The sequence below is a fragment of the Nematolebias whitei genome, chromosome 8, assembly GCF_014905685.2.
Source record: "Nematolebias whitei isolate Nwh7 chromosome 8, NemWhi1, whole genome shotgun sequence".
Taxonomy (NCBI): Eukaryota; Metazoa; Chordata; class Actinopteri; order Cyprinodontiformes; family Rivulidae; genus Nematolebias; species Nematolebias whitei.
The window spans coordinates 34,244,514-34,255,384 of NC_056505.1; the positions used below are offsets into that span (position 1 = coordinate 34,244,514).

The window sequence follows — 10,871 nt, forward strand, 5'->3', positions numbered from 1 at the left end:
GCAGATTAAAATACACCAGAATGCAGGAAATGGCATCTACTTTATTCAAAATGTTATGGGGGAGGACCCCCAGGCACCCCACCACCACCACCAGTGATGCCCCCCACACTCACATTACAAACGCTTCTAACGCCAATGCTCTAAACACCCATAGGAAGAATCTCATAATGTCATATCTATGCAGTAAAATGCACACTGCCAGTGCACGTTCTCTCATCAAAATCTGAACCCCATTGTTTACTGTGGTTAGATCTGTAGTCAGTCCAGAAGTTGCAGGTTTGACTCCAGGCTGTGACAAAGGACATCCGGTGAAAATCAATAGCCACATTTTTTTGTGTGACTTTGCTCGCTGTGCAACCTCTGCAACGGGAGAAACCAAAAGAACAACAACAACAACATGCTCTATGTGGACATGCAATATTTATCAAATTTTATTTTTGTTGTTGTAGATTTTAGGTGACAATAAAATTCTATACTAAAATATGCACCAACTCTGCTGGTTCATGTTTACAAAACACTATAATTTTAAAATATAATTGGAATTTCAACTCATGCAGCAATAATGACATCAGTTTTTATTATTTCATTATTATATTGCATACATTATTATATGTTTCAATGGACACTTCTTGAACTTTATCAAATTTTATTAGTTTTAATTGCAATAAATCAAAATTTAAAACACTGTGATATGGCATTACACTAATTAACCAGTACTTACAGTATTATTATTATTTAAAACGTGCCAGTCTTTGTCAGTGATTTCTGACAAACATTTGAAGAGAAACTGAAGAACTGAACGTTAACTGGCTGCTGATGTTTCTATCTGTACGCTGGACACGTTTACTATGACAACTGAACGTCACAAATATGGCCGAAACTAGAGAATCCCTTCGCTGTCAGGCCTCATCAGCCCAGCTTTAATCTTTGTTCTCAAACCTGAGCCCTGGAGGTAGAACACTTTAATTCCAGGTGATCATTAGAGCAGCACATTTCATCAGCACCAACCTCTGCGGCTCGGTCTATAATCAGTGAGACGAGCACGTCTCGTTAGAATCTTACAAAATATTTTTTAAATTCTGAAAAGGCTACAATAAAGACAAAACAACTAAAATTACAAACCCAACCAAAAGAAAACAAAACCAGCCATTTTAAAACTAATTCATTAATTTTATGTATCATGTTTAAAGCAGTAGAATGAGTCAACGCCTGCTTGAATGTTATTGGTCAACGCAGCTAATCCTGTTAAAAAGATGGAATTTAGCCAATTGAATACAACAATAAAAATGCATTTGCATCAGAGCTAAACTTCTTTTAATAATTCAATCTCTTGCTGAAAGCCAGAAATAACCAGATTACTCGCGAGCGGACAGAATCTGTGTTTTCATCTCATCTAGCTTCGTTTCTCCTCCTCTCTCTGTTCGACCTTGTGCTGTCAGCGCAGCGTCTGTTGTTTCTGACGAGCACAGTGAGAACACACGTGCCTTCCACCCTGACTCGACCCAGCTGTCCTGAGTGCAGGCCCGAGGGATGCGGGGGCAGCGCTCTGACCTGTCTTCACCGTTCACTCACCACCGTAAGACCGTGATGATTGACTGACTTACGACAAACGAACAGAAACAGCTAAACCGCACTGAGGCCAGTGTCACTTATTGTTTACGCCTGTGTAGAACATTCACACTGATCATCATCACGCCATGCGCACACCTGCAGCCTCTAAATGTACCGACACATACGTTGCAACCTGCTCTTCACGTTGTAGCGCACGGATCAAACTAACCTTGCACCGATGCTCCTCGTTCCCCACCAGGCACATTCAGACAAGCAAAAATAAATAAATAAGCAGTGGACAAACTTTCTCTGTTCTTTTCCAAAGCTCATTAAAAGTATTCACCTCTGTGCGTTTTGCTGCTGTAATCAGCTCTGAATAATAGAAAGGGCCGTATTGACGCCTGTGGGCACCAGACATACTGTCTCATTCCAGATCCACCACCACTGGGTGGGTGAATGCAAAACATCACGATCCTCGCAGCACGCACGCCTCCGCAAATACCACTTTCCTCCCACCTCGGTTTCTCCTACTGGTCTGGAGACATTCACAGTGTACTCTGGCTTGGGGGGACCACCTACTATGTTCCTTAGGGGGCTGATTGTCCAGCAGCTCTCTGGTGCTTTTCCTCCCACTCACCGTCTCCTGACCACGATGTGGGTCTGTTCTTCTGGAAAGAGTTCATGAGTTCACACTCAGCCCTGGGTCTCTGTGGGGGGCCACGGGGCAGAAGGTTACACCTAGCTGGACTCCAGCAGAAGCAGCCCACACACCCTTCAGTGGTGTACATGTGGAGGGCCCACAGTTACAGAGGCAGTGCAAAACAAGACTGATGCTGTGTTTGTATACAGGTGCATCTAAAATAATTAGAATAATGTGAACAAGTTCAGTTTGTTTATCATTTCACAAAGTGAATCTCATATTTTACATAGATTCATTACACAGAGTGAAATATTTAAAGCCTTTATTTCATGTAACATTGATGATTATGGTTTACAAACAATGAAAAACCAAACATCAGTGTCTCAGAGAATGAGAATATTCCACAGTTGGTACCTTTGTCAGTGTGGAGCGGAGCCAAGTCCTGCTGGAAAATGAAATCAGCGTCTCCATAAAACTCCTCAACAGAAGGAAACATGAAGTCTCTACAATGTCCTGCTAGATGCTGCATGGACTGCGGACTTCAGAGAACATAGTGGACCAACGCCAGCAGAGGACATGGACCCAAACCATCAATGACTGTGGAAACTTCACTCTGGACTTCAACTACGTGGATTCTGGACCTCTCCACTCTTCCTCCAGACTCTGGGACATTTACTTATAAATGACATGAACATTTAATTCCATCTGAAAAGAGGACATTGGACCACTGAGAGACAGTCCAGTTCTTTGTCTCCTCAGCTGATAAGACACTTCTGATGTCTCTGGTTCAGGAGTGTTTGGGCTTGAGGAATGAGACATTTGTAGCTCATGTCTAGGAGTCAATCAGCTGCTCAGGGTGAGACTCCAGGAGTTTACAACACTGAACCTCTTCACAATATTCTCATTTTCTGAGACACTGAATTTAGTTTTTCTATTATTTGTAAACCATTGACGCCACCATGATCCTAGATGGCAGCTCTCTGCTCCACTCAGAGGGCTGTGGGAGCTCAGTGGTCTGTGGTTGCACCAGGAAGTGAGAGTTAGTTCACTATGATGACCCCTGAAGGGAACAGCTGAAAGAAGTTTATCTGTAAGACACAATCATCAAAATTACAAGAAATAAAGGCTGGAAACATTTACTCTGTGTGTAATGAATCTATGTAATATATGAGTTTTACTTTTTGAAGTGAATGACAAAAACATGTAACTTCGTGATATTCAAATTTTACGAGATGCGCCTGTATATTTATTAACGCTTGACTCAAAGATCAGACAACATGTGCTCCAGGACTGGAACCAGTTTGATTGTGTGAAATGCTGACCACCATGATGCTGACGTGTGCGTAAAGGTGTTTTCTCAGAATCAGGAGGAAGAGTCACGCAAGTTACACTTCACAGGTTGTTAGAGCTGACATTGCAGATTTTAGTCATCCCATTCATTCAACCTTTATCTCCACAGGTTAGTGTCATTGAGCCTCGAGGACTCATTTACAAGAGAGACCTGTTTTAAACAAAGAGCACCGACGAGGTACAGACGACAGACAATCATATAAAAGCATATAAAATGAAAAGTACATAAAATAATTGATAGAAAAAATAAACATAAACAGCTACATTGTAAAGTGGTGTAAAATACTAAAAACAGGAACATCTGTGTTGATTTTGCCATGAACTTAGCAGTTGTTTAACATCCGTATACCATATCCCATGTATGGTATTATTATTTAATTTGGCATGCTTCATGATGAGATCACTAATAAAAACTGAGAATTACTAACATAAGTCAAACTGAGTAAAAAAACATGACTAGTTAGTCAGATTATTTGCCTAGTGTTACACATAAAGTATCATATACACATATATACGTGTATCATAAACATTACAAATGTTATAGAACAAATGACAATAAAATTATTCTCACATCAGTTTTTTGTCTCTTCAGATGACCTGACAGCTCCACAGAGTTTACACACAGCTGTCTCTGGGAGAAGGATGCTTGGAAACACTCATTTAAATATTCTGACTCAAATGTAAAAGTGGAAGAGACCAGAATGTCTGTTGGTTGGTCTGTCTATACATCATGCATCTATCATCCATCATCCATCCACCCATCCATCCATCTATCATCCATCATCCATCCATCCACCCATCCATCCATCTATCATCCATGCATCTATCATCCATCATCCATCCATCCATCCATCCATCCATCTATCATCCATCTATCATCCATCCATCCATCCATCCATCCATCCATCCATCCATCTATCATCCATCTATCATCCATCCATCTATCATCCATCTATCATCCATCTATCATTCATCTATCATTCATCCATCCATCCATCTATCATCCATCTATCATCCATCTATCATCCATCCATCATCCCTCCATCCATCCCTCCCTCCCTCCCTCCCTCCCTCCCTCCCTCCCTCCCTCCCTCCCTGTCTGTCCGTCCGTCCGTCCGTCCGTCCGTCCGTCCGTCCGTCCATCCATCCATCCATCCATCCATCCATCCAAACAAACAGAAGCTAGTAAAAGCTATGCAAGATCAGCAAAGGCTGTGACAGCTAATATTAGTATAAGTTAGGTTAGACATGTTTTCTAAAGGTTTGATTTGGGTCAATTAACAAACTGCTCTATATTTAATGTGTCAAAAGTAATTTTTGAAGTAACTTGCTGATTTACTTAGTTAGAAGTCTAGGTAATGTTAGCATTGGAAGCATTAGCTCCTAAATCATTTCAGCTTCATACCAAAATATTGTGAATTTACTTCTCCAGAACAAGAAACTCTGTTGTTTCACCATTTTGTCACCATTATACACAAGTATAAATATACCCGTCCTTTTTAAGAACGGTCATATAACATTTTTTGTATTAGCAGAAATTGCTAAGCTATCAGTGCTTCTCTTGTGCCCTTCAGCATGGCACGTATCCCAGTCAGAGTGAAAGTGCACTGTAACTGCAAGAAACAGGATAATAAAAGACTTTTATGCTCTGGCTGGCTACAGGGCAGTTCCCAAAGGCCAAAATTAGCCAGATGTGGCTCTACTGTGCTGCTTCCATGAATAAATGGGCATTACTGGAAAAAATGCAAAGCAGGACACTTCTGAAGAAATCTGTGCATACTCAGCACAAGTAAATTCCTTACGAATGAATAAATGTATGTCCCTCGAAAGAAAAAAAAAAAAAAATAAAGCAACCATATCAGTTAGCCGGATCAACAGTCATCAGCAATATAAAGCTGGCAGGAAATGTGTATTACACAGCACAGACAGATATTTGTCAAAAGGAGGAGAAGTGAAAGGTGAGCTGAGTCAGAGGAGAGTGGCAGGTCTCGATGCTGTAAGCCGGGGTCTATTAGGGGCTGATTGGACCCATTAAGAGAGAGAAGCAGTACAGGAACCATGAGCAGGCCTCCTCCAGCCGGGCTCTACATTAACCACTGCCTGCGCTCTACTCTGTTGAACACATAGACTGATCGATAGCAATGAGTGGGGTGAAAAGAAGGGTAGGAGGACGCGAGACGAGGAAGGGAGAAGAGAGAATTCAGCCTTACGGGAAGATAAGATGGGATCGATAGCGAGACAAGGAGCGGTGCTGCGTGGACAGAAAGGATGGAGGAATGCAAGATGCAGCAGATTCACACTCGTTCACCTCATCAGATTCGGTGGAGGGGAACCGGTGTGTGTGTGTCTGTAGAGACTTGGCCTGCAATCATGTCTTGCATAAATAACACGACATAAAAGCAAAGAATATAACTGGTCTGCATAAATAAATATATTTGTAAATAAAAAATGGGAAAAGTTTCTCTACTCTTTTAGAAAGTCCATCAAAGTGGTGTTACATCAACCAGATTGACGGCTGCCTGTCACAGATTGATTGTGTGAATGCTAATAATCTTATTTTACATACAGGCATCTAATCATCCCACAACGTTGGTGCTGCTTTAACAGTTCACTCATCAAAACATTCAGCTAGTTCAGGACATTCCTGCTGTCACTTTTGGTAGTTGTGAAATTTTCAGTTTACATTTTTTTTCTATTATATATATATATATATATATATATATATATATATATATATATATATGTATATATATATATATATTACCATGTTTTCTAGATTGAAAATGGAGCTTTCCACCCATCCTTCAAACCCTTTGTACAACTTTTTACCATTTGTTTAAAAATTGTTTTGGTTCTCCTTTTTAGCTTCTCTCTTCTGTTTTATGCTTTTTTTTTTTACTTTTCTTTTTCGCTTTTTTCTTACTCCTTTCATTGTCTTTCTTCTAATATCAACTTTGTTGGCTATATTTCTGTTTTTTTTTTTTTTGTTAATTTAAGCTTTGTTGCTATTTTTCAGCTAATTTCAGCTTTTATTTGCTCTTTTCAGGTTCTTTCTGCTAATTTCAGCTTTTTGCGCTTTTACAGCTTTGTTCAGCTGATTTTCTGCTAATTTTAGCTGTTTTGGGTTCTGACGAGCTTTTTTCTTATAATTTCAGCTTTTTGTGTTTTTTTTTGTCAGATTTCTTTTAGCTAATTTAAGCATTTTTTGCTACTTTTAGCTTTTTTCTGCCAATTTCAGCTTTTATTTATCTACTTTTTTGATAACTTCACAATTTTGTGCTAATTTCAGTAGATTCATAGTACTTTTCAGCTAGTGGTGTACAAAGTATTTCAAGTAAGACTTACAGTTAGCTTGTTCAGTAGCTTTCAGCAAATTCATTCAGCAACAAGAATTCACATTTTCACAGGAAATGCAATTTGTTTTTGTTATATTTCCTTTTGTTTGGCTGTCAGTGCAATTCAACGCTTCTTTGGAAGAATCGAACAGGATGCAGCTAAATATGTTCTCTGGGGAATTCACCACAAAATTGTTTAAAAAAATTGGTACAAAAGACACAAACAGAATTTAAAGTCTAGACATTTTAAAAGCGTATAAAATCTTTTCATATGGTGATTTTCTGCTGCTGATCAGTGCATGTGATTGACTTCAGACTAAACCCGTCTTTTGTCTCTAAATGAAATGGATTTTAATTTGATTTAGCTCTCTTCATTATCATTAACAATTTCCGAGAAAAATAGGTTGTTTATAGGTTGGAAGCTATCAATGAACTTCAAATAAAAGCAAAACACCAGCTACAAAGTCCATACAATACAAACATGTTGCACATTCTTTGAAAGACAGTAAATAAAAGTCTAATTTGGCTAACAGAAGAGGCGGCTGTGACTCTTCCTGCACTGATTGTTTCCCTGCAGAGTGATGTGCATAAAACACCGAGTTTATCGGCACAACAGGTAAAGAGAAAAGTGCTGGATTTGCATGAACACAATGAGCAGAAAATTAAAACAGCAGTTGCTTTGTTGCTGTAAACGAACCTCCGTTTACCGTTTTGTTTTCGCGTCATCAGCTCGTAGTTTGCTGCGATGCACGTACTGTGTGTCAGAGTGCACGGCTGCGTTTGGGTGAATTAACATTTGGCTCGGGGGATGAGGGTTTTCCTCTTTCTCTTTTGCATTTAGGAGCAACACATTTATCAGTGCATCCCTGACACCTGTCACGCTGCAGCAACGTAGATAACCCGTGCCTCCACCTGTCTCACATTTTTCTTCTCCTCCTCCTATCGCTCTCTCAATCTCTCTGAATTCACTGTGGCCTCTCCCCCAAAACACACCTTCCCTCTCATTTCCCCTGATTTTCTTCCTCCCCTGAGCTTGACTGACGGCACCCTGTCAGTGAAAAGCCATTTATGATCAGCAGCCAATATCCTCGCAAAGATAAACACACACTTTGAGAGGCACAGATGGAGAAGCAGGATTTTACAGATAGATCGGGGAATAAGAGCGGAGTGAGCGTGCTAAAACACTGGAAAAGCAAAAAAAGGAGATTGAGGAATACAAGGTCTTGTATGAAGCTTAATTTAAAGCTTTGTGCATGTATGTATTGATTATGCTCATTATCCACGTGCACCTTTGTGTTGGAGTCTCTCTTCTGCTCATACGTCTCTGTAGTCTCCATGCTGACATACAAATTACTTATTTTATCAAAGACAATTGACTTTAGTCTGCTGGAGTTTCTAGTCGCTCGATCGGACCGACAACTAATCGTACACGAGAGAGCGCTTCATCACACACTTCAAACAAGAGGGGGACACCTACTGTCTGCTTCACACATGCACTAACATGAGTGTTTGTTTCAGAGATTAAAGGAGCACAACGCCATATGAGTTATAGATTTTAACCCTGAGAATAGCAGTACCATTTACGCGTTATGGCTTCATGATTGAAAACTACTTAATGTAGCACATAATGCATCGTAACGGGTGTCCAGTGGACAACTTGGAACATCTTCAAATTCATTAACAACCTTTGCAGGCAGATGGTACTCCCTGGAAAGAGCCGTTTCACTCTGTTTGTAGCTTTTATTGCAAGCTATGTAAAGCATCCCCGGTGTTACGCCTCATGTTAAGCTGATTGGTTTGGGATCAATCTTGTTTTCCAACACTTAGCAGGAACACAACTAGGGGCAAGATTCATCAACTGTACCTTCTGTGGGTGCAGTTTTTGAAGTTTGCATACCAGTCTAATCCATGAAGCCCTTGCAAAGGAAGCACCTCAAGTTTTTCTGTCAACCAAACAACCTCTCTCTTCTGTGCTGGCACAAGTTGTCCACGTTTAAAGAAGGTATTATGGAAGCATTTAGAGGAAGACCAAAGCGAGGTAGTAACAGTCAAACAACGTAGTAACATTTCCTCTGTGGGGGGAAGAGTCCGCCTACAGCAGGGGTGTCAAACTCACTTACAAAAGGGGGCCAAAATTAAAACCTTTTTCAAACTAAGGGCCAGTTTCAGAATCTCCATTAACTCAAGTTCGATACCCAACATCTTTTCTTGGTTGCAGGTTCCTCAACAAGAATTTGATTGGTCTCATTTGATGTTCTCTGTTGCACTTTTGACATCATAATCAAAGATTACTGAAAAAAATTAAAGTGATAAAAGTATTTTATGTTTAAAATAACATCTTGGGTGCAGATAAGATGTCAACGAGGGCCACATTTGGCCCCTGGGCCACGAGTTTGACACGTATGGCCTACAGGGACGAGGTGGAACAACTGACTGCTTGGTGCATGGGGAACAATCTGCTCCTCAACACCTCAAAGACTAAGGAGCTGATTATCGACATCAGGAAAAAGAAAATGGCAGTCCCACTTCTGATTACAAGCAGAGACAGTGTGGAGAAAGTATCTGACCACAGTTTCCTGGGAGTCCATATTGAGGAGAATCTGACCCGGAGCGTGAACTCCTCTGAGCTGCTGAAAAAGGCCCAGCAGAGACTGTACTTCCTGAGAGTGCTCAGGAGGAACAACACCACCCAGAGACTGAGCATCTTAACATTCTGCATCACTGTGGGGTATCTCAGCTGCACAGTGGCTCAGAGGAAAGAGCTCCAGAGAGTTATCAACACAGCCCAGAAGATTGAGGGCTGCTTCACTGGAAGATCTACAGAGTTCCTGCTGCAGAGGAAAAGCCCACAACATCTTAAAGGACACGTCTGTTTGGACCATCAGGGAGAAGGTTCAGGTCAATCAAGACAAGAACAAACATTTGAAAATAGTTTTTATCTGTCAGCTCTTGCTGAACTTAACAAGAACTGAATAAGTGCAATAAGGGACAACTTGTGTCGTATCAGTCTGCTTGTGTTGCACATTTGGAGAGTTTAAAAGCTGTTATTACCTTTTATACAGTTTATTTTATATATGTATTCTTTGTTTTATATTATACTGTTTTTACTTTTGCTCTGAGAAGCAAACCCAGATTTCGTTCTCTTTAGGTGCAGTGACAGTAAAGGTCTATTCTAACAGAGCCTCACCAGTCAACATGTGAGAACGTAAGCTGGGTTTGAATTGATCACATCTTGATAGGGACGCACAGCAACTTCATATTCAGTTAGGAAAATTCGTTAACCACAAAGAGAATCTCTAAGCTGATTTAAATTCTGTTTTAAAAGATGATACAGTTTCATGTTAACCTCGCTGAGTTCTGCTCCACGTCTTTCGGTTCTGCAGTGCTAGCTTTAGTTCTCAAAACTCATGTCTGTATGGGACATGGCCTGCTTCACTGGGTATTACTGAATGGCCATAGAAAGACAGACTGGTCTGTGCAGACATTTCACAAAACTGTTTTATGAACGAGCATAATGACTCGTGGTGTTTGCGACATGTGGCTTACCTGAAATATTTGCCAACAGGACGAGTTATACTTTGGCCTTTTCAAAAAAAGGACAGACATGTAACAAAAGTGTAATTCATCCTCTATTCCTCTGAGGAGAATCAGACAAGAGCTATGTTTACATGCACAAAATTCTTGGATCGGATTCAAATGTTTTCAGATTAAATAATCCAAATGTATCGTTTACATGGGCACAATCCGTTCACGACGAGCGTTTACATGCAGCGGGGTTTTATTCTGAACAGAAGTACTGACATGTGCAGAGTGGTACACTCTCCTTAAAAAAAACACAGAAGAAGAAGTTCTACTTCTGTTCTACTTCTGGGATGAACGTAAACAAACCCGAGCGCCCAAAATGGACCTGCGACAGGTTTTAATGACGGTGGAGACGTCACTGCACTCCCTGACTGAGCTACAGGTGATACAGATCATTTTGAGCTCTTTCAAAG

General features: G+C 40.5%; 1 protein-coding gene across 1 annotated transcript in view; it reads right to left on the minus strand.

Moving 5' to 3' along the window:
- Positions 1-8,213, minus strand: part of sema4c (sema domain, immunoglobulin domain (Ig), transmembrane domain (TM) and short cytoplasmic domain, (semaphorin) 4C) — a 91,432-nt gene extending 83,219 nt beyond the window's left edge. The window contains exon 1 of the mRNA XM_037680720.1: positions 8,166-8,213. Within this exon, the coding sequence (XP_037536648.1) occupies positions 8,166-8,213 (48 nt within the window). The remainder of the gene's footprint in view (positions 1-8,165) is intronic.
- Between the last annotated feature and the right edge of the window lie 2,658 nt (positions 8,214-10,871).